At 37.0% G+C, this 25,418-nt stretch overlaps 1 protein-coding gene across 1 annotated transcript in view; it reads left to right on the top strand.

Annotated features, from left to right (window-relative positions):
* MTPN (myotrophin) overlaps positions 1–25,125 on the top strand; it is a 40,222-nt gene extending 15,097 nt beyond the window's left edge. The window contains exons 2-4 of the mRNA XM_069807574.1: positions 10,166–10,279; positions 11,452–11,535; positions 21,838–25,125. Of these exons, the coding sequence (XP_069663675.1) occupies positions 10,166–10,279; positions 11,452–11,535; positions 21,838–21,924 (285 nt within the window). The 3' untranslated portion in view covers positions 21,925–25,125. The remainder of the gene's footprint in view (positions 1–10,165; positions 10,280–11,451; positions 11,536–21,837) is intronic.
* Positions 25,126–25,418: the final 293 nt, after the last annotated feature.

The raw sequence follows: 25,418 nt of genomic DNA on the forward strand, positions 1-25,418 counted from the left end.
TTTTTCCTGTAGAAGAAAAGATAAAAGGAAGATTTTATTGTCTTTCTGTACCAAGGGCAGGATATAGAGAAGGTTGCTTAGAGGTGCACAGTGAAAGTGTAAGAGGCAACAGTTCCAGTTGGAATGTGAGAAATTCCAGTTAGGTATAAGAGCAAAATATGTCACTGTGAGGATGGTTAAGCCCTGGGAAGGGCTTTTGCCCAGAGAGCTTGTGGAATCCTCCATCCTCAGAGGTGTATGGAACTGAGTTGGGCAATGTCCAGAACAGCCTGATCTGATTAGACCTACTTTGAGCAGATGTTGGACTAGATAACCTTCAGGGTTCCCTTTCAGTCTTAAATAGTCTGTGATTCCATGAGTTGGTAGACTTAGAAGCTTGTAGAATTAAACTGCCCTTGTATTTTTAGATTTAGTCAGGTCTCAGGAAGCATGGTATTTGAGTTTTACCTCATTACTGCCAGTGTTTAGGACCCATGGATTAGTTACGTAAAAACAACATCTTATGTTTTTACTGTTAGAGCAAGTAGAATAAGGGCAGAAGTTTTTGTTTGACTTACAGTATTCTTAAGCTCACAATTATTTTAGAAATCGTAGAATGATTGACCTTGAAGAACAAAGTATGTAGAAAGTAGGGGCTTTTTTCAGTTTCTGCTGTATTGTTTTTAAGGATTCTCAATCAAGGTGTTTAGATATGCAGTGCTAGAGAGGTAACATTTAGATTAGATGTGCCCCAGAGCTGACATCATACAGCAGTAAACAGTTGAAAAATATATGAACATACAACTGAAACACAGGTTAAGCAGTGAACTTTGGCTTAGATACTTAAAATACAACCATTTTGAGAATATAAGTAGAATGACAAAGATAGCTGCATGTATTTTTATCTTCAGAGTACTTATGTTTTGTTTTTTTTAAAAGAAGTCTTTCCAGAGATGAATGAATCTGGAAAAAGTTAATACTGGAGAATGATTGCAGGTGTGTGAGCTGACTCAAAGTTTGAGAAAAGGGAGGAGAGTATTAGGGGATTATTAATACACATTAGTTCCTCCATACCTCCCACATCCCCATTGTGGAAGTGCAAGATTGTCTGCTAAACCCAGTTTTAGTATATAGCTAATAATTTTTCTCAAGCTGTGGTTTGTCCAAGCTTGCTCTGCCTTCAGAAGGGAGAAGGAATATGTTTCTCTTAAGTGATTTCAAAGCTGAAGTTATCTATGTTCCACTTAAACCCTTAAAACTTACTCTTTCAGGCCATTAGTTAGGTGTAAAAAAAAAAAAAAAAAAAATTGGTTAGATTGGAAGGAAAGATTTCACTCAGTGGATACCAGTATAGTTTCTGTTTTGGCAAAACAGGTCTTCAGATTGTATCCACCAGCATAAATTACAGTTTACTTCTGCCACTTTCATTTTACAAAGTTAAAATTAAATCGGGACACCTGACTGGTATTTTCAATCAGAGGGGGAATCTCTGGATTCAGAATATCACAATGTAAGAAAGATTTTTACATTTCAGTTATGCCTTTGTCATTGCTATTGGGTGTGTCAAAGCTTACCTAGCTATCTAGTAGGAATTTATTTTTTTTTAAGAGAGTTGTCAAGAAGATGAACATAGAAAGCAGATTCTGCACTGAATTTCATCTGTTTGTTTTCAAATGTTTCTTTTGCCATAAAATCCTAGGAGGATGATTTTTGTTGTTATACTGTGCACTTTAAAGTGAAGAATGTTGCTAACGTTGCATAAAGGAATGTTACACATGTGACCCTTCTGATATGAAGCCATGCACTGTGATGCGACAAAGAAACAAAAACATACAATACTTGAATTTTACTTTCCTCTTTCATCTGCGTGTATTTGCCTATTGTTCCTATGCCTGAGGAATACAAATGCTCAAAACCTGAGACATTTCTGCGTTCCACAAGTTGAATCCTTAACATCTTTTGCTATGGACCTGTACAATAAGATTGGTTGGAAATATGTCTGATGAACTATCTCACTTAATCTCTTTGTTGAATTTTTTAAAAAAACAGTGTGAACAAAGGCCTGAGGGAAAGATAGTAAAATATGAAATGTTCAGAAGTAGTATTCTCAATATGCAGTAAGATATTCCAAATATCCCATCCATAGGACTTAAATTTTTCTTCATAGAAAGAGGTTTTTTCACTCTTCCTCTTTCCCATTCAGACAACAACAATAAAGTTGTTGATACATTTAAAATGTCAGTTATCTAATACTCTGTAAGAATGGCCATCCTTTGTATGCGAAGAGATGGAAGTAATGCAACAGACTGTACAGTGAGTTCATCTTTTTTCACAATAATGGAGACAGGAATTACCCAGTAGTGTAGCTCCTGTAGGATGCTTCCCTGTGCTCTAAGGATATCTGACTGCATGGAATCTGCTTTCCTTCATTAAAACCGGAATGAAGGGAGTGCATGAAATGGGGAGATGAAGTTATTTCTGCATGGCAGGATAAGTACAGATGGGGATATGGAGTTGTTTCTAAATCCGAAAGAGCATTTTAATGCCACCAGTATTACAGTTACTACTCTACTAATACAGTTAACCTATGCAATAGGATTTAATGAGGTCACAATGTAAGTCCCAGCTACTTATTTCTGGTGTGTTCAGGTGCCAAGTGGTGAATCAGATGAAGGAACAGATTCAGCTGGAAAGAAGAAAATGATAAAGTTAATTCTCAGACTGACTAGTTCCCTTATTGGATTCATCATTCAGCCACTAATTCTGATGCAGGGGTGGGAAGGATCGAACTGTGGCTACCAGTAGTGATACTGTAACTGCTACACAGCAGAAAATTGGTGCTAAACTGATGGGTGAGCTGTGACATTAACAGCGTGGCAGTAATGTTCTAGAGCAACACTGCTGGCAAATTACAGTGCCCAAGTGAATAGCTGGCTCAGATTCTGTGTCAGTTGGTGTGCCACTGCAAAGTAAGCCTGTGACTGAAGCACATGGAATATGCTGTAGGGATGCTAGAGTGGCACAAGATGAGTTTAGTTTAGCTCATTTGGCTTTAAGTGTTGATGCCTTTGAAACTGGCAGGAACTGGGAAAGGAGGAAGTTAGCAGATAAAGTTAGACCAAGAGAATACAATCTGTGTAATGGAGCCTACAGAAAAGGTGAGGGCTGTTCAAGGACAGTGTCAGTTTGGTGTGGTTAAATAATCTGCCTGGAAAATGGTGAGCTTTAGAGCTTGTAATTTATGACTAAACTTGTTCATTCAACATCTTCAATGAGCTGATGTCATAACGTGCACTAGGGACAAAAGTTGGTGCAATCTGATTAATTCTCTTAATTAGGGCTGCAAAAGAATAAGGAATTAAATTTGGCAGAACTTATTCAAGGCAGCTGTTAAGGTGCAGATCCTTCCAGATTACTCTGGGATATCCAGCAGCTGTGACAGGAGGGCAGCTTGGCTGTCAGGGAACTCCTCTCTGAGCTCAGGTACGAAGAGGGTGACCATGAAAAGTGCAATTTGGGGTGGGTGCCCAAGAAGAATGTAGGTGCTTTCCCAGGATGTGCAGGGATGTAACTAAAAAAGCCAAAGCTTGACTGGAGTTAAACTGGAAAAGGACATGAGATACAACCTAGGTTTTTGTGTAGGTATATTGGCAAGAAAATGTAGAGCAAGGAAAATGTTTGAGATAGAGGGTGGTGGAAGAATTAAGTTCAAGAGTAACTGATTTTGATAGTACTCACTTAAGAAATTAGTTAGAACAGATCTTTTTTATAGATTGAATTACTCCGTTATGGAAAGTGGATGATAGTTGCATTCAGAGGACACTATAATGAACCATATTATTAGTTCTTTAAAATGCAGAGTTTTGAAAGTATTTAGAACTGAGCTTGAAGTTTTTATTTTCCTGTCCTTCAGTGAAAAGTTGATAGCCAGCTTTCAACTGAAGCTGAACTTAGTCCTTCTAATTGAATATTCTGCTGTTATCCATGTATGTGACTTTTCTAAGTCGGACATAACATCAGTGTGTTATAAAAATCTTCTTTCATGCTGTCTAGTAATTGGAGATTCATAGAGAGGCTTTTCTTTACCTGTAATCAGATTTTAATAGAGGGCATTAAAGCAGACACCTGTGAACTGCTGGTTCTGATGTTTATGTGTTGTACTGGTTTTTAATGTTATTGCATAGCTGGCGCCCTAGGTCTTTGATCTGCAACAAAAAATATTACTGATACGGCTTATGCCAGACTTAGCTGTAAATGTCTAACTTAGTAAACTCAGTGTGTCCTGGAAGGTCATTAAAGAGGTGATCATGTCTTTCTTTTTGCAAGGGCAAATTCTCTTCTGAGGCTTTGCATAAACATTTGTACAATTGTTAGCAAATCTGTAGGTCTAGTCTAGAAAGTGATAATAAATGATCTTCTTACAGGATAGGTGTGGCCTTTGAAGGTATATTTTATTTTGAAGTTGATATGATTCTTTGATTCTGGCTTAATTACATCTGCTTCAAAGTACCTGTCATGAGTGAATGATTTATATCACTTAATCACTGTCAAAGGTATTAGCAAAAGTGGTTTTAATATGATGTTGTAAAAGTGTGACTTAACAAGGTTCGATGGCAAGGTTTACTCTATTAATCACTGCATGGAAGAATCGTACAAAGGAAAATGGAGTTAGAATTGATTTAGAATTACTTACACAGAGACCAGAGATGAAAAGGCAACGGAAACCCTCCTGTTGAGTTACGAGATTTGGAGTGGACCTCCTTGCTTTCTGAACTCCTCCTTTGGAGGAGTCTAGGTGCAGCTGGATCCAGACTTAGTCCCAGACTTGGTTGATGGTTTATGTCTAATGGAATTAATATAAAGGGTAGGGAAAACCTCCTGTTGAGTTACTATGCCAATTTGTTGTGGAATGAGTGATTATGGATCCTACACAACTTTGAGGTAGCAGCCATTTAAGATTTATTAACACTATTATGGTAAATCACAAGATTAGGTCATATGATTTTTAACAATATTTAATCATCAACCAATTATCAAAGTGATTTAATAAAACTTGCTATAATCAACACTGCAAAGCTTCCTAAATCGAATCTCTCTCACACACACACACACACACACACATTGAGGTTAACCCATTATCAAGATTTCTGTCTGCCAACGGTAGTAAATTATTGGTACCAAAAGATACTTGAAACTTCATGAAATCTAATTGTAATGAATTACTCACTACTGTCCTTTGTCAGCATTTGTCAGCAGGTGATCTTTGACCCCTTCTTCTTCATAGGCATCTATCAGTAGACAGTCTTGGAAATCCTTGCGAACTCTACCTTGAGAGGCATCCCAGATACTGGGTCACAGCCTGCTGTGATCCTGGAGAGCTCAAAGGGTCTCACTTGTGATCCTATAAATAGCAATCTTAAGATGATAGACTTTGGTCAGTATATTTCCATTCTGGCCACTATTCTTGTCAGGTAATTCTGGCACCTTCCAGGGCAGGCCACAATCCAGGCAGCAGGAGTTTCAGGTATGGTTGGGGAGTGCCTAATCATCCTAACTTACTGTACCGTAATCAGGACAAGAAAGGACCAGATTGTCCCAACTCGCTGCACTTGTAGCCAGAATAAGAACACGATGTTGGCTGGTCCTGGCATTGCAATGTGGACCAGGGGGTCTGTACCACCGCAGCACTCTCATAATTCTTAACCTTGTTGCTGCTCTGTTAGACTCTAGAAGATGGCAAAAGTCCCATAAAACTTCCTGGGAGAATTGTTCTGTCACTTTTTGTCTAATAAACATAAGATTTTGTTCCTGCGGGTGTAAAGAAAAAATCTTGCTGCTCTTTGGCAGTTCATGTGGGTTCTGAACTATATGCTTGTGCAGGGTATGGTCTTTTTTTAAAAAAAACCTTTAGCAGCTATTTAGTACAGTTTTAGTTTCAGCCTACCAAAATACTGGTTACTTTGCTGTCTCAGAGGGCAGTACTGAGAATTGTCACCTGATAAGATTGCTGATACTGAAGTTCATAACATTCAGTATGATGTCTTTGGCAAATATTATTCAAAACCACAGTAAGTTCAGAAAACTTTACGTAGAAAGAACTCCTTTCTTTGAATCTTCCTGTGCTGTTCCTGCCTCAGCCTGTTACAGGCCTTGAGAGACCACTTTGTCTCATTCTGTTGGCATAATTAGCCACACTTTCACCTGAGCTGCTGTATTATGAGAGGGGGCTCAAATCTTGACCTTATTTTCTTTTATCATATGAAGATGTGAATTGGCATTTGGAGCTTGTCGCTATAGTTACAATATATAATTTCTTTGCTAATGTGAATCCTTGAATTCTCTAGTGCTTAGTCAATCACTTTTTAGATGTCTCCATATAGAGAAAATGTGTTTCCTATACAAAATGTTGTCTGTCATGGCTGGGCAGTCTATAAAACTGCTGACATGCATCAACATCTCTCCCTAGCTTAGCTGAACAGAATACTTCAAGTGGAAGAGCAAGAGAATCCAACTTGGAGTGCTCATCCAGTGAAGACAAAAATCAACACTCACAAGACTGGACATCCTAACTTAAAGAAGAGCAGCTTGTTTAGATGATCTTTGACAACTTTATCTAGGATGTTAGATGTGTTTCACATCACTGTCTAGCCAAGTAAAAGGTTTATTGTTGCAGCTGTGGCAACTACTGTCTTTGGCACCAGTGTACTACCAATTTGGATCATGAGGGTTCAAGCAGTTTTCTGACTTTCCCATTTTATAGGTGATTTTATATGAAACTTGTATCTTGGAGACTTATTTAAGCTCATAAATGGCAGCTGGTGTAGATAAAGATTGAAATTTTTAATAGAATTTCAATTAAAGATATAAAGTCAATATTTTCATGTCTAAAGGCACTTTCTCATTGCAAAAGTCTAACTATAAGGATATTTTTGTGAGTTTTATAACAACTGTTCTTTAATCTGAATAATTTGGGGGGGGCAGGGTTTAGGGTTTTTTTAGTTGACCTATAAAATTTCCACTGAAACTGTTCAGTCTTCCAGCTTGAAACTCCCTCTGAAAAAGAATGTATGTATTGTTTCCATGGATACAGATAGAGCTCTAGACCAGTGGTCTACGAAACTTTTTGATCGTGCACCCACCAGTAAAAAAAATAAATTTGAGCATGCACCACCAGTATCTGTATATTTATTTATAAATTATATACATGTACTACTGTATTATGCACATTAGAAAACATACCCCAAAATGGAAATTAAAGATGAGATAAAGATGAAGTAAACACTATTTTTACACTTCATTAACAGTACAAAAAAAATTTTCTCCTCACACCCCAATGGATTGTCTTGCACACCTCTCTGGGTTTTCGCACCCCACTTTGGAGACCACTGATCTTCCTATGGGTGGATGCCCCAGGCAGTATAAATAGGAGATCTAAAGGCCAGGGAGAAATTATCTATGAAGAGTCCTGCAAGATTTCTGATGTACATGTGTTAAAGACTGCATTTAAAGCAGGTGCTTGTGCCAGGGTTTGATCCCTGTATGTGAAGTAGATTGATTTGTCTTCCTTTCCTACTTCTATATGTCTTGGACTGTGAGTAGGAAAGGCCAAATGAAGTTTTATAACATTCAGTGGTCTGGTTTACAGTGGCTTTTCACACCTATGAAACAACTGAATATTTGGCTTTATTGCAGAAGCTAGGAGTACTTGCTTTTTTAAAATTTTTGTCACTTATAGGATATCTTGATTCTGTTAATTCAGACTAAAACATTCTGATGTTTGATTTTGCTGCTGATACGTTTTCTCAGTGCTGGTATTCAAATCCATGTAATCTGTGTTTGGGACATCTTTGCAGGCTTTTTCTAGGTATTCCTGTATAAACGAGCTTTCATCATCTTTAAGGGAAACTTAGAAAACTCGGTGTTTGGGTGTTGGTTTTTTCCTTTCAAAAGTTCATTGTCCAGCAGGAATTTATTCCACAACCAGCTTAGGAGAGAACAGAGGGATCTGTGGTACACTCTTTAAAAAGGGGGGAAAAAAAAAAAAAAAAAAAAATAAAATGCTATAGTGTAAACCAATGAGCCAAATCATATTTATAAGCTCAAGGAAGGGGGAGCTTTGCTGGTCTGTCCTAATCTTAAGACATGATCGTTCTAAATTTCTTTTTGAATGTGAACTTTGTAGCTTTACTATGTACTGTCCCAGGAGTTAGCTTGCTTGTCCTTCTCCCTTATCCCTTTACTTATCATGTCATGCATCGGACGTTACAGGAGTTTTTAGAGCCTGTTTTGGGGTAGTGATTGTGTGGCTCTTACATGTTTGTCTTCCTAAACTTATGCATCCCAATCCTTAATGTATCTGCAAACATCATGTGTTATTTAAATGACAGCTGTTTTAAAATTGATGGCAAGTGGAAAGGTGCAAATAAGAATATAGGTGCATCTTAACTTTCTAGATAAGCTAAGTATATGCTGCTTCCTTGTATGCTTTTCAGGCCAGTGAGTCTATTTGTGTGCTGTTAGTGTACTGTGATCTGGATGATTTTTTTTTTTTTAATTGGAACACAGTTGTTAACATATTCCCACCAACGTTTTGTACTGAAATTCAGCAAAAGAGAAGCTACATCACAAGACTATCTGCATCAACTTTGCTGGTAAACAGTTAGACCTTCAGTTAGTCACATTGGAATTTTATGTTATAAACTATTGTACAGTGTTGATAGTCCATATAGCTAAAGCTGTGGTGGACTTTGCTTAGAAGTACAATTTGTTGCTGTTCTGAAAATCATAGATAAAAGTAAAACTATCTTTTTCCTGATATCCAGCATGCTTCAGAAGCCACAGCCCTATTTCAGGATCAGTAACATCAGTTGCAGTTTTTTTCGTTGTGTTACTTGCTCCTACTTCATGCTACTTTGAAACCAGAACCTTCAATAGTGTGGGAACCAGGTGCTGACCTCTGAGACCACAGAATGTAAAGTGTTTTAGTTAAACACCTGAAGTTAAACAGTGTTGTGTTGCTTTGACTTTCAGCAGGGTATATTATGGGGAGAATTGAATGTCCTATTGATAGGAGAGGAGAATTCTGAGGTTGTGTTGTTATTTGGCCAGTAGTATAAAATGCTGATAATATAGAACATCAAAGGCAGAATAAGATTTCCTTCTGACAATCCTCCTTCATTCTAAAAAGGGAAGTAATGTCTGGAAGATATATGTCAAGCCCTCTATTCTATGAACATTTGGGAGATTTGGGGAGTGAGGGAACTGCAGGGGCCCTGTAGAGAAGTACGAATTGGTGCTGCAGCTGAAATTCTTTTGTTTTTCTGTGGAGATGCAGGGCTTTTGAGGTATGATGCTAAATTTAGCCACTCCCTAAAATACTAACACTACTTGCACATACAAACAAGAAGTCACTTACCACATAGCATGTCAGTATTTGATTTCCAGTAACTTCTTGTCATTACTGAAGTGCAGCAAATCAGTTTATCCTTAGTTGCACAACCCAAGGTGAAGAAACAAAGCTGATTAGGCACTCAGTAAATTAAATTTTGTTTACGCCTTAAGAGATGTCTCAATCCACTAGTATGAGTGACATTAGAATACAACTTCTTGTGTCCTGATTTGGTTGACGGTCTTCAGACTTTTTTGTGTCATGTAGAATTGGCAGGTGCTATTTATAAAACAGAATGGACAGTTTCATAATTGGGTTTTAAATTATCGATGGTCTGTACTCACTTGCTAGCTGTTATGATGCTGACTTATTTCTATGCATCTGGTTTCTCAGTGTACCAAACTTCAAAAAGTGTAGAAGCAGATAAAGTAACTTAGCCAGATAACTAGATTCTCAGCTGGGGGGTAGGAGAAGCCAAATGAGGCAATGTGAGCATTTTTTACAAGCTCTAATGACTTTTTAATTTATTTTTTTAATCATACGAGTTACCAAGTGCACTTGAGTACTCACTACACTTGAGATGCAATGTGGAAAGAGGGACCAAGGTTGTCTTACAGTCTTAAATGCATAGATGAGGGAAAGGAAATTGAGCAACTTAATTTTTGTTTTTCTTGGGCAATGACTTAAATATTTGGATGGAACATTCTTCAGCATATTTGAAGGTGTTGGATATTTTTCAAGCTCTTCTTGGTATGTTAGCTCTAAAATTTTGCTTATTAGATTATGTTTACATTGAAGGGTGAAGATGTCAACCGGACACTTGAAGGTGGGAGGAAGCCTCTTCACTATGCAGCAGACTGTGGACAGCTTGAGATTCTGGAATTTCTGCTGTTGAAAGGAGCTGATATTAATGTATGTACATCAATTTACGAATAGATATTAGGGTCTTCCCCACCCTCCCCCCCCCCCCCCCCAAGGGATTGGTATAACTGCCTAAATGCTTACTGAAAGACTTAGGTCAAACTAAACAATTCTGTGCGTTTAAAAAGTTTGAGAGACGGTCTCTTAGAGGTTAGAAGCTTAAAATTATGTTTATTAAATGTTTTTATTATTTTTGAACACACTAGGAAAAGTTGTTTGTAGCTATAAGAAGTTTAAATTTAATTTGACCATGATTAGAAAAATAAATCCTGTAATCACATCTAAATAAAGTTTGCATGAAATAGGTATTACATTTGTTGGAAGGGACTTCAGAAGAAAGTGCAATGCATCCTTGGCCAGGCCAGGATCAACTCTGTTTAAATTAGTGTGTTTCTGTTTTTTTGGAGACATTCTTACTTGTACAAGCTTAGTCATTTTGCTGTAGCTTGACATGCATGGCTCTTTGTCCTGAAAAGACTTGGCAGGGCCGGTTGGCACTTCAAAATAGTCTAGCTCTCCATGAAGTGAAGCTTCTAAATACTTTAACCATACACCCCAAACACTGTGCTTTAGAATACTTGTCTGAAAGTTAATGTATAAGACATCTTCATTTTCGTCCTTAACAAAATGGCTTGGATTTTTTCCTTGGTGTCTGGAAAGATTGTCTCTTCCTCAGGAGCTCTCCTAGCTAGAGAGGAGGAAAATATGGAGGCAAAAATAAGAACATTCCAGTTGCTCCATTTCTTATTCTTTCCAGGAATATAGTTTAGAGAGAAGACAGCCCAAACAATGTTTTGGCCAAAACTGGTTTCTTAAGTCAGGCTGGCTGAGAAATGCGAGAATTAAGAGTAGTGTTTTTAAATGGGGCAAAATTTGTCAGCTGAAACCCTGCAATTTCTGTCATTGACCTGAAAAAACAGACAAACTTAGGGATACCTAGAAGTCTTATGGAGAAATACTTTGCTGTTACTTGGTTGTTTTTTTAAGCAATTAGTTTTATTTTTGCAAAGGAGAGTAAAAAATTCTGAGGAGATGCATTTCTGGATAATATTCTTAAATCCTTACCTTCGCTCTACTGTTGACAAAACGAAATTAAAATGTTAAGTGAAACCTTTTAATGTTGTGTGAAATTGTGCTTCAAATAACTGTGTCTCAATTTACAGGCTCCAGACAAACATAATATCACACCACTCCTATCAGCAGTCTATGAGGGCCATGTTTCCTGTGTGAAATTGCTTCTGTCAAAGGTGAGAGACAAATGTTTAGAACAAGCTATCCATTAGCGAAGTATATCACTATGATATTTTTTTTTCAATAAGATTATGGTGCTTGAGAAGTTCAGAACATCAAACAAATGCTGTTTTATGTTGCTAAACCAGAGAGGGTACTCTGATTACAGAGAAGACAGTTGAAGGAGAAAGTTCAGGACTTCTGCAGTGTAGCAACGGTAATAATGACCACTAAGAGTATCCAGCTAGAGAGCAGTTAACAGCAAATCAGGCAAGAAAAAAAAAAAAAATTCATTCCTTCAGCACATGGGGAGGAGTGGGACTTAGCTTTGGCAGCTGCTTAAGTGTTTCATGTGATGGAATCTCCACTGTGAAGTTGCTCAGAGGTGTGGTTTCCCTTTGCTTTTGCCAGATGACTGAAAACCCATCTGGGTTGGCAGACTGAGGGCAAGTAAAAGTAGGAAGACAAGCTTTCTCTGTTGTAGAGCTTGTAAATTTTGTCCTGGGGAGAATAAGCTTAATCTGTTTCTGTTCTCCCTTTCATTCATATTACAAAGGTGATCCACTTTACAAAGCAGTAGTTAATTCAAGTAACGTTTTGTCTCCATTCATATGTTCTCCTTCTTGTTATACCTTCCTTAACTTTGAAAAGAGGAGGTTAACTACATTTTCAGTATATGAACCCACTTAAATCATTTGTCCAAAGGATTTCATACTATGTAATATTTTCATATGCCGCTCTGAGGTAAAGTTCTCCTTAACTGCCTTAATGCTGCATGAATTTCACTTCTCTGATCCTATCTAATGTTAGTTATGCCTTTCTGTGAAGAAATGCTGTGACTGTTAATTTAGGATTCAAATGGTACATCGAACTTGCTTAAATTTGTTGTGAGGACTGATCCTTCATTTAGGATCATTATATACAGGTTACAAAAAAAAGGTATCCTTTATCCCATGTTGTATTTCTTTCCATTTCTGTTTTGAAGTGTTTTGCATTCTAAATAAGTTGCTCAAATAATAAATAAGATGCCTCAAAACTTGAGTTCAAACATGAATTGTCTGGCAACTAGTAAGGGTTGTGCATTCATTGTATGTCTGTCAGCGAGGGCATTAAGGTCCTTCCTGAACCAACTATTTTTCACACAGCTTGTGAGAATGTATTGATCTCTATACTTGGTACAATTTGAATGGCATTGGTTAAGTTCAGCAGTCATAAAGATGAGGCAATCTTACAAGATGTGCCGAATGTTATAAGAAAGTGGACTTGGACTAGGAGATGAGGTTAGAAAAATGTTACTGCAACTGGATAGTTTGGGAAGGCTTGTATTATTTTCAGATTTCTTCATGCAGAGCTAAATGTTGTACCACATCTGCTTGCTTCCATTCATATGGGCTAGCTGATGAAATATTTATGAACTAGAACTTTGCTCATCAGCTCACTCTGAGGCAGATCTTACATTAAGAGGTTGTTCTTTCTCTTAATATAGTTATCTTATGACCCTTGTTTGAACATCTGTGGTCACAACTTGTTTGTAACATAGTCTGATTTCATATGTTCTTTGATAGCAGATACCTGGGAGATCAGGTAGTTCAACCCTTACTGAACGTTCTAAAAATTACTGACTGTTTAACTTTGACTGTTCAATGTTCTTCCCAGTTACTTTCGGAGTGGAGTGTATTTTATTGTTACTCCAATTGCAGGACAAATATTGAATGTCTGATGTTAGTGTATGTAAATAGTGGAACTGCAGATGCAAATGATGGATCAATATATTTAAGATTTTTCTTCAAAGCTGTTCTTTGTTGCTTTTGTAAATACTACACTTCTACTTACCTCTGAGAAGCTTCATTATTTTACATGTACCTCGTTTCAGCTGCCTTCATTTACCTTGTTAGTTGAGCTCTTGCATATGTGGCCTCTGTCATAGAACATCCCTTAAGCTGTTGGACTAGAAGTCAATAACCTCCTTAACTATTTTTAAAAAGGAAAACAAAAATAATGAATTTTTTTTGTACTTTCACAAGTTTTGAGAACCGATGAACAGTGACGCATATCTCCTTAGTCTGTTAGCATACAGGAAATATAAAAACGTTGGCAGTTTGATCAAGTTAAAATTATGTAATGAATAAAATATTTTTCCTCCTCACCTGCTAAGGTAGATTTAATATAAATGATTCTATGTTGGATGCAGTTGTTGATTTGGAAGTTGAATTATTTTAAGCTAGTGTTCTGTACTGCCTTCTACAGTATATGAATTGTGGGGATGTTTGTAAATCTTCCATGTGAGACTGTTGAGCTATTGAGAGGAGGGGTATTCAAACAAGTGTTTCAGACATTAATCAGACATAAAATGCAAAAAAAACCCTTAATAAAAGTACCAAATATGAAAAAGGTTAGCTTAGTCAAGGTGACCTCTAGGATTTTTGTAAACTTTCTGTTACTGTAGAAGAATCATTCAGCTGGAAGTAAGCTGGTTATTCTTTCATGTAATGTGACTGCAGAGCATTCTTTAAACAATCTTCCACTGAAAGCAGTAAAAGCATTAACAGTATTTGGGCATAATTCACTTTCAGAGGATAATAAATACATATAAATAGTAGAGACACTGAATCGAGATTCTAAGCTCTTAAACTGACTAGAATGATTAGAGTGCCCACTCGATCTTAAGCTGAAGTAGCCTGGGCTGCTGCAAACTTGTGCTTTCTGATGTTGATATTGGTGATCATGCAATTGCACAGTGAAACACAGCCAAGCTTCTTCTAAGTTCACATTAGAAATGGTTTACACTCATAAGAACTTAACTTGAAAAGTACTGGGGGAACTACGCTGGCTCTTATCAGTTCAGTGTTTACAAAAGTTTTTGATGTACATGTCACATGACTAATAGAATTCTCTGTAGAGGATACTAATAGTTAAAGCCATTACACCAACTGTTGTCCCTTAAAAAGCAGCAATAGCAATTTGTTTTATGGAATTTCAACTAACTTTCAACAAGGCTTTCCTATGATAAAGCACAGTTGTTACTCTTATTCCTCAGCAAGGAGTGTTTTGGGGTTCTTAGCTAATGCTTATCACACATGGAACTTGAATGCTGTGAGGATGCTGTGTCTAAAACAGAAATTACTTTTTGGAGTAGTGAAGCCTGGTGGTTTATCTGGGAATCACTGGCAGCCCATATACAGCTGAACTGATAAAATCATAGAATCATTTAGGTTGGAAAAGACCCTTAAGATCATTGAGTCCAACCGTAAACCTAATGCTGCCAAGTCCACCACTAAACCATGTCCCTAAGTGCCATGTCTACACATCTTTTAAACACCTCTGGGGATGGTTGACTCAACCACTTTCCTGGGCAGCCTGTTCCAGTGCTTGACAACCCTTTCAGTGAAGAAATTTTTCTTAATATCCAATCTAAACCTCCCCTGGCACAACTTGAGGCCTCTTCCTCTTGTCCTATCACTTCTTACCTTGGGAAAGACCGACACCCACCTTGCTACAACCTCCTTTCAGGTAGTTGTAGAGAGTGATAAGGTCTCCCCTGAGCCTTCTTTTCTCCAGACCAAACAATCACAGTTCCCTCAGCTGCTCCTCATAGTACTTGTGCTCTAGACCCTTTATCAGCTTCATTGCCCTTCTTTGGTTGTGCTCCAGTGCCTGTCATGGCTTTACGCAGATCTGCATTGGAAATGTGCTGGAATATTTAAGGTTATAAAAAGAAAGAGTTGAGGCTTAGGATTTTTTAGGTGTGTAGTTATGATATCTGGGCTACAAAGCTTTTAATAATCCATTGAAATCTGGCTGAGGCACTGGATGTGATGTGTCAAACTTTGTCCTTCATATACATTGCCCTTTTACTGCTAAGTTGGAGGAAATTTTCCAAGGTTAGCATACGGTGCTAGGATGACTTTAAAATAGTTCTAATTCTGTTCCCCATCACCCTTTTCAGCAGAAGAGTTCAGAATGGACACTGTAAAGACAAGCTAAATACCAGCTCTTTCATTGGTCTGGCAATAAGATGCTCCTTTTCTCCTCAGAAGCTCAGTTATTAATTATAAATCTGATGGACCCATTCGCATTTTTCTTATATTAAAGCAAGAACTGTCATGCTGATTATATGCATTTATTGGACACACAGGTGACACTATTTTCCTTTCTTATGGAAAACTTAACTGTTAAACTATATTTGGAGTGACTACAGGAAGAACAAAACTAAAGATGTTGCTCTTAGACCTAAACTACTAGCTCTTTGTCCTTTTGATGTCTTCTCAGAAGCAGTACAAAGCCAATTCCAACTTTCAAGTAGTATTCCCAGCCATTCTTGTTACAGCCCAAACCAGCTAACGAGTTCTTTTTCACTGGGGTTAGCGATGTGTCAGAATCAAATGGTATCACAGCTTCTGAGGATGGAAACTTCCTCTGAGAACTGCCCACATGTGAAGTTTTGTGTGAGGGCAGTGGAGGGAGAGATGTTTCCAATTCTCAAGAGCTCCCTGGAGCACCGGTCTGGTTTGACAGTACCACAGCAGGGTGATGCCTTGGACGAGTCCTCTGTCTCAGAAGCAGAACTTTATTCTACAGTATTTGTAGGAATATGCTGAGGAAAATTGTAGATAAATCAGGTTGGACTACATCTAACATGCAGGTTAAATAATTTTTAAAAAGTCTGGAAGGGACCCCGAGAGGTTATCTTCAAGTCATTTTTAAGAATGCCACTGTTGTAGTAGATGACTGACTGGCTTGTTCTCAAAGGCCTTTCATCAGCCAACTTCAGTGTCTGCCATTCCTTAATATATTCAACTTTCCATCACGCTGGTGTTCAAGTCTCTGAAATAGAACTGTACATTGTTTGTCAAGTCATAGTATCACTGTCCCCTTAAGAATGCATTAAATTCTGTCTTGAGTTAACCATGGTTCCAAATTATGACATAGTTAACATTTTCTAAACTATCTGGTGATCCTGTAGCATTTGGCTACATATTAAAATTGGAGCGATATGAAAACTGCAGGAGAACTCTTTCCTTAATCTTGTTTGTGTTATAACACTTACTTTAGCTTTTCAAACTGCTGTCTCTGGAGGGGTATTAAGAGCTCCCTAAACCAAGTGATTTAGCTCCAAGTTTCTTCTTGGAATCCCTGCAAGCATTTAAAATGTGATTTTTCTGTGAAAGGCAGGTAAATCCCGTAACATTTGGTTTGACCTTGGAAAGTACATTCATCAAAAATGGTGAGTTAAGTACTGTGAAGAAGAATAATTTGATGGAATTTCCTGGTGGGTTTTACAGGAAGTATTTGAAATGTGATTTTAATATTCATTAGTGGTTGCAGCTGAGTACTCCATCAGGTTTAAGCAGTAATTTTGCAGCTTCAGAAAGCTAGCAGCTCTATAATGCTGCTTTTACTTTTTGGTAGATCCTTTGTTCAGTATTGAAGTTGTTGACAAAGTTTTAGATTTTAGGGTTTTTTTCCCAAGTTCACCTATTTTAATGATTGCATGGATTTAACCCCCAATATTTTGTTTGGGTTTTTTTCTATTCATGAAGCATAGCAAAAAACATTTTGTTGAAATTACAGTTTTATGATTAAGGTACTCTGAACTGTAGCTTCACGTACTACCATAATTCGTGTTGGTATTCAAGTTCAGACATTTCTTCCAATGTGAAAAAAACAGATATAACCAACATACTGTTATTTTGTGTAAATAGAACAACTTCCGTTGTTTTAAACAAAGTGTGAAGTAGTTATATGACTTTGATCTCCTAACCACAGTTCACATATAGGATTACTTATAAGCTCCTAACATAATTTAAAAGTAGATATATTATACTCTTCCAAAGGTAGTTTCTCAAAAGGGCCTTTGTTACACACCTTCTTCTGAAGTTAGCATTTCAGTGAGGACTTCCTGATGCCTTGTTCAGATGTTTTAACTTTGGATTTGGCAATGCTCAGTCTGATTTATTGCACTATAAGAAACTTAGATGTAGTTTGAAAATTTAAAAAGTTGAGATTACAAATGATTGTTTTCAAGCACTGCTGTTGTGCTAATCATAGTGATCAGCCATAATCAATTACTGTCATGATTTTGACAGATTGGATTCATTAACTGGTTTTCACCGTAGCATGGCTGTGGTCATCTCTGATGGTTCAGGCCTGCCCAATATGAACTAAAACATTGATAAGGTAGTAATTTAATCTTAAAGATCAAAACCAGAGTTTTTGTTGACATGTTTAAAATGTTCAAATAGAGTCAATCCTTCCAAACCTGTGGCAATTAAAGCTCCAATGTTGGTCTGAAATCGCCAATTTGTTGTAAAACATACTGAAGTGGGGAAAAAAAATCAAAATGTGAGGTTTCATACTTGAAACTTTTCTGTACATTAGAAAAGATCATACCTTCCATTTGGGTGCAAGATTTTAATGTTTAGATTAACAAACAGCTGCTATATGTATGCTAGATCAGCCTCCAAAAAGCTTAATTAACCTACTATTACCAGTAGGTAATAATAAAATATCTTATTAATTCTCAAAAATTGAAAGACTCCAAGTACTGAAATACACAGTGGGTGAAGTTGGTTTTTACTGCCCTTCACAAGGGATGGATGAATTTACTAAAGTAGAATGAGTTAAATCTTAAGGTGTTACGGCTACCAGAAGTAGTGTAAACACTCTAGGTCAGAGTTGAAAAATGTTTTTCTAACAAATGGGTTTTTTGGTCAGGCTAGAGATCAAAATACTGTATCCTTAAAACATATGTTTTGAAGAATTCATTTTGCCTATTTCTACAAAACTGTTGTTTTTTTATAATCCTTCCTTTTTAAACTATCAAACCTTACTTATACTGTATATAACCTAGAAATAGTTTGGGCAATTCTTAGTATTATAAAAATGTGTGGAATATCATGTTACAATGGACAATCAAACCATTCTGAGTGCTTCTGATGGAGGATGATGTTTATTTGAAAGATGCGACAAATCTCATCCGTTTGTTCAGTTTTGAAAATAGTTCTGCTTTCTGCAAATATCTAATGCAATTTGATTTCTGCTGTCTACTAAAAACACGTTGTAAGAAATATCCTATTGAGTTAGGCAATTCAGCACCCTTTTTTTCTCCTCTGACAGTGGCAAAAGGGATGCCATTTGGGAAGAGTTGTATGACCACTTCTGCTCACTTATTCCCCTCATTCATAGTTGTTGTAGTGAGGGTTTTAGATGTACACACGTCTTTGCCTTTAAGAAGTGTTTATAGATTTGTTGTCCATGAATTCATCAATATTCTTTTTGAACAAGCTGACATCTGCCTCTGTAACTTCATCTGGCAACTCGTTCTGGAAGTTTGCTGCTTGCTGTGTAAGTCAGTCTTCTACCAGCTTCATTATGTGCTCCTAATTCTGGTTTCACAGTGTTTGGTGACAGCTCTGCATTGCCTTTATCTGCTACCTTCATGGTTTTTTTTTCTGAACTGCAGTTGTACCCTAGTAGCTATTGTGCTGCCTTCAGAGCATGTTTTAACATCTGTGCTTTGCCCAGTGGCTTAAAAGGGCACATGTTCTTGTTTGTTATTACCCTGCCAAAGAGAGTTTATAAATATATGTGTGTATTTTGAGAAAAGAACATAATGCAAACATAAAATGTTAATAGCTTTTTACTTTGGGGAAGTAGAGAATACTGTGGAATCATTGTACTTTTATGAACCTTTCATTAAACTTGCTTCCAGGCCCTGTTATCTTGACTTGAACTTTATTATTTCCTTCTTGTTCTATTGAATGCAGGCAGGAATCTTTCTGCCTAGCTAAGAGGCCCTTCTCCTAATTTACTAACACTGAGTTTATTAAATGGTGTCCTGCTTAGGTAGTCATGACCCTCTTATCCTACATTCAGTAAAGCTGTTTTAGAAACTCAGATCTTGCATATCTGTAACTTTCTGAAGTACAAATGTGCGTGAGGGTGGAAAGCAGTCCTTTGTCTAAACTAAAAGTTCTCTTTAAAGTTACTTCAGTTAACAGTTATATCTTTTATACCCTAAACGCTGATAAATTGGTGGAGAGTTTTATAAGTTAAGGTTCTTTAAACTCTGATTTCAAGAAGAATACTGGCAAGTCAGTTACTGCATAGTTCCATTTTTCTTCAAGTCTAAGTTCCTTCAGGTTTTCTGAGCTTAACATCAAATAACAGCTTTGAAGCCCTTTTGATTTCCACATGGTTTCTAATCTGAGAGTGCTATCTAAACAGTAGAAATAATCAACACCTGCAAAAGAAGCCAGTGCTATTTTCATGTTGCCTTTCTTCTCCCAGGAGAACTAAGATTGTAACTGTCGAATACCTGTTAAATCTCTCAGGTTTTTTTAGGGGAAAAATAAATGTTTCACAAGCAATGGGTTTCAGTGTTTTCAGCCTAAGCGTGTGTTTGCAATGACCTTGCACTTCTTGGGAACAGACCAATTCAGCTCATGTTCATACCTAACAGAACAGTGATACTGCAGCATACAGCATACTGTTTGGGCCAAGGATGTTACACAGTGACAGGAGAGAGGTGAATGTTATGATTGCTCCTGTCACTGGAGTGAATTCATTGCATATGCACAAAATGTATGCCTGTATTCTGCTACCTGAAAGGTACTAGAGAAAATGAGCTGCCTGGAAGGGTTTGCTGCGATTATAAGTATTCCTCTCTGAATTCTTTACTGGAGTTCTCAAGACAATTTTATTTTCCCAGGCTCTTTCTCTGACAGCAGCAGACTGTCTCCCTGCCCCACAGCTTATTGCCACCAAACAAAACAGTCTGTTCAGCTCATGTCTTGCACTGAGGGTCCCTAGGGGCTGCACAAAAGATGAACAGCTCCAACAAGATCAGTTTGGCCAGTGGACCACAAGATGGGCACTGCTGCCTTGGAAACCACTGTAAAACCATCTGTTTAGAATGGCAGATTGAATATTTACAAGTAAAGAGAGCAGAGGTTTCAAAGAGGGAAATACTCTATGTTGTGAAAAGTGGTATTGGCAGCAAATCATAGTAATATGAGATCCAGTTTATTAGATTGTTAGAAATAGTTATAATGGGAAGTTTAGTGGGCTGAGAGTTGTTTTGGGAACAGACATGGTATTATATATGGAAGCTTAGTGGTGTTTTATGTGTATAATCTTTTATCAGTAAAGAAGGTGTGGAAATTCTAGCTTCATTATGTTCTTAGAAAACTATTGTATGTCCTTAATAGTAACTATTAATCTGTGCACTTCCTTCCTTGTAACTGAGAAGAGATTTGTACTTAATCTACAGAGAGTTTATACATAAACTAAAGACAAACCTCTGCAGAACATGCTCTTGACAAAGTGTGTCTGTACCCACAGTGTTTTTCCTATCATTTAATGGAGCAAATACACATTTTTAAAGTGAGACTTGCATATCTTCTCAAGAAGAGTTATTCTGGAATCTAATCTTATTTTCAAGAAACATGTCTATCTCTGTAGTCAGTCCTGTGTTCTCTAATAACTTTTATCCCTTTAACTACCCTATTTATAATTTAGTCTGAGTTTTCCCTCTTATGTATATGTCTATGCAGTGCTCAAAGCAAACATGACTAGTTAATCACTCTTTGCTTCCCTTCTGCTCTCCTTCCATAATTCTGGCACTGAGGCTGTGTTTGTGCTTACTATTCTGCAGTTTGTCTAGTTGGTGCATTTCTGTTATCCTCTATCCTCCTGTTGCCTCCCTTTTCTGTTTTGTTGCCTTTTAGGTGTAAACAAACAAACTTGATCAGTTTTGGACTTGGAATGATTTTGTGGTGGGGTTTTTTCTATGTAGCAATAGGGATTTTTTCAAACTGGGAGAGAAGCACAATCCTAGATGGATGTAGTCTTTTATGATATAGAAAGAAAATAGTATGATTTGTTAGTAAGTAAGTTCTTCCAGACATTACCTAATTTAGCATGTGAAAAAGCTTGTTGCACCATAGATTTCATAGAAGTGTGTAACACTGAATTCTTGCATTCTAAGAGTAGTTGCTGGAAACTAACAAGAAAAAATTCCTTCTGTTTCTATCCAAGATTAATTGATAATTTGATGATCTTGTCACACAGCAAGTTGCAAGTTATGTGACTTTTTTTTTCTAGTTCTAAACTATAAAGTTTGAAACTTAGATCAGCTATGTGCCTAATACTTTTGTACATAAATCTTGCCTGTTTGGTTTCTAAATGAAAACAATGCACTGTACTAAAAAGTTGTATGTAATCAATGTAATTATCCAACGTAAGTAACTGTTGTGACATATTTAATACTAATACAGCCTGGCTTTATGAATTGACAGTCCTTCTCAATGTCTTTACAGGGTGCTGATAAGACTGTGAAAGGCCCAGATGGACTAACTGCCTTTGAAGCCACTGACAACCAGGCAATCAAAACTCTTCTTCAGTGACGGATGGACTGATATCTTATATGTCTCTCCTGTGGCCTCACACTGCTGCCTGTCTGTCACTCTTTGCATCTTCCAGCTTCTTCAGCTAAATACTTCGGGGGGAGGGAAATTCTTTATGAATCAGACTAGTTAGGGGCTTGTGTCAAAGATAATCTGGAGAGGGTTGAAAACTATTATGAACAGTCTCCCTCTAGGACTTCTTTTCAGTGCACAATCTCTTCCCATTTCTAGTGAAAATGGAAGAAGGAAGACAGACCATGATCTTGAATTTTTGGCTTGGAAACCTCCTAGGTTAGTACTAAGATTTTTGTTGAAAGATTCCTTTAGATGGAAGTACTGTGCTATGTACCTGAAACTAATTGTGAAGGAGACAATAGTCCAATGCTATTAGTATCTGCCATAATCTGAAGTGTAGTAATGTAGGTGGCTGAGTTGCTTTTCTCTCTTTTCTCTCAGTGGGTAGCTTTATTCTTCTTCTGCCTAAAGCTTACGTTGCAGTTTTGAGGACTTTTGATACTAGTTATTGGAGCTGTTCTTTATATTGAGTAATTGGATATCACACTAATGTTTTTCTGACTCTTGAGTAAACCAGGAAAGATCAGTTGAGGCATGGTGACATTACACTCCAGAATATCTGCCAAGGTACTTTTGGATGCTTGAATTTGAGGTTTTTCTTTCCCATGTTTGTTCTAGTCCAGGACAGACATTTTAAGCAACTGGTTTTGAGAGAGTTCAAAATGTCACTGTAGTTATTTCCAAAAGGATTGTAAGATGGAATTTCTTTACTCACCATGTCAGCATAAAATTTCTAGACACACGCAAAAGCTACAGGCTGTTTGGTATGCAAGGATAATCAAGTCAAATGTGGAAAACGAACAGTAATTATTTAGACATTCATATCAGGTGAATATTGTTGCTAAACTCTTCTGGTAAACTTTTAAAATACATGTAAGCTTTCTAAGTTCAGGTGTTAGGACCAGGAAGATGTACAAGTAAAAGTCTTAACTTGCTCTAGCTGCTGGAGGGGGAAAAAAAAAAACTTTTAATTGTGCATATCTTTGAATTGGTGTTTCATTGTTGGCTGAATGAACCTCTTAAATTTTGTTGACGCATGGGACTTATTCTGAAAGTTCCCGGTGCAACCATACCACATTAACCATTGACTTTTAGATAAGATTTACTATACCAGTAAGTGTGACAGTACTATGACAGCCTTGATAATTTGTGGGAAGGAATTTAATGATGATGTAGGGATTCCTGTCACATCTTATGGTCCTCAGGAATGTCTGAGCTTTTGGCTTTCATCTTGAAAATTTTCATTAGACTGCTGGTTCACCCAAAACTGAACAGGTTTTATAACAGAAAAGTGTATACTGCAGACTATACATCTTCCTCTTTTTTGGAATACAGATTTCAAACTTTCTGATAACATACACAATACAGAAAACAAATGTATATAATGTCTCATGCTGAATTCTTCAACAAAAGTAGCTGATATTATTTTGGTGTCACTGTTGAAATTGAGAGGATATGTAGAAGTAGGCTCGTGACTACCACTCATATTTAACGGAGACTTAGTTTTACTTGAATCATGTTGCATGTTATGATTGAATGTCTCAGCTATAAAAGGCCTTGCATTTAGACTGTAAAATGAGGGCAGAAACACATTTACCTGTACACATCCTGTAAGAAAAGCGATAGAGAAAACAATCAACTCTGGCCATAAACTGTACAGTGCAATTACTCTTTGCTTCTTGGAGTTGGGTGGCAAGGAAGAGCAGAAGGGTTGGAAATCAGTGATAAATCAATTGGTGAGCTGCTGATGAAAGAGGTATGTTTGATGAACAGTGCTTTTAATGACTATTTAAAGAGAACTCTTTTATCTCTGATCAGTGCTGGATTGTCATGTCATTGTAATAGTGTGAACACAGACTATAGGTTTAACTCTTTATTCAGCTATGAAAGTAACCATCTTTGGCATAAATCTGCCTCCATATTATGCTATTAAATACTTAGATATTAAAATACTAGTCTAGAGAACTGCAATCTGTTTTTATGTGGAAAACTTGATTATTCAAGTATTTTGTGTTGATTAGTGTCAAGTTGGCCATAGTTGTGTTTTGGGGTTTTTTTTCCTCTGTATTCTTTCCTGCCCTGCCCCTCAACTCTCATTTAAGTGAGCATTATTGTAGTAAAGAAACATCATCTTTGTACTAACTCTTCTGGTGATTCACTGAGGCAATTTTGCCTCCCTTTTTCTACAATTACGTGGACACCTTATTTTTTCTTACTTCACTTGAGGCGGGGGGGGTGGGTGGGGTGGTGGAACGTAAACAAACTTCAGTGAGACAAGTGTCAATTTGGCTGTAATATATACCCAAGATGCCTTTCGAGATAGTTAAAAGATGGCATTTAATGTTTGGCTCATAAAGAAGAAATACTTTTTTGCTTTTTGTACTACATAAGAGGTGACTGATCATTTTGCCCAGGATTTAAAAAAAAAAAAAGTCATAATAAAAGCTTAAGCTTTTGTAATTGTCTAGAAACTGGGCTAGTGCATTTGTACCCTTCTTGTTAGCTATATTGTGGAAAAAAAATAATGGGTGGCTGCCTCTATCTTTGAGTAGGTCCTAACTAGGTGAAAATACCAAACTGTAACTTATTTTACATTCTGTAAACAGAATTTACATACTTTGTCAGACTGGAATCACATATACTTGGAAATCCACTCTTCTTAAACCTTTTCCTTTTGAAATTTGTGTTGAATAAGTTATAACCCTAAGTATATTTTGGATTTTGTACCTTCTGCTTCTTTTTCTTGAGGGGGAGCAAATGGGAAAAGGAGAATGGCAGTTAAATGGAGCTTTATCCTTGAACACAACATTGAATTATTTGTAGAAGAGGCTGGTAAGAATGGAGTGTCCTAGGTCAAGCAATTGCAGTGTTGCATGCAAAATTTCAAAATGAACTTGTCTTAATTATATTTTGTAAATGGATAAACAATCATCTTTCTACGCAGTGATGGAAGAAAATTAGTGCTCTGTGCATTTTGATATTTGACTTCCTCTTTTCACCATTGTTAACTGTTTTGACACAGTTGGGTTCATCATTATCATGGTTCATAGACATCAGAATGCTAAATGATACTGTATTTTTAAGTTTGTGTTGCAAGAATGAATGGAATAAACTTGAATTGTGCGATATGAGAATGTAGAGTTTTATTTCCCTTTCTACTCCTGTGTTTTATTAATCTCTGGCTACAACTTTTTTTTTTCCTTGAAGGCATCTAAGCTCCAGCTCATATGTACAGTGATTGAAATGTTCAGGTACTTAGAAGACTTAAATGTGAAATGGAAGCTGCTTTGAGAACTAAATATATGAAGTTGTTTTTCTGTGTGTGTTTTGTTTTTTAATTACATCCATTTAAAAGAGGGTTTGATTAATTCTGTGGTCATCTTCTCTGCATTTCCTGCTTAAATGGTAATGCGTAATGT

Source organism: Haliaeetus albicilla, chromosome 19 (genome assembly GCF_947461875.1).
Source record: "Haliaeetus albicilla chromosome 19, bHalAlb1.1, whole genome shotgun sequence".
In the NCBI taxonomy this organism is placed as follows: domain Eukaryota; kingdom Metazoa; phylum Chordata; class Aves; order Accipitriformes; family Accipitridae; genus Haliaeetus; species Haliaeetus albicilla.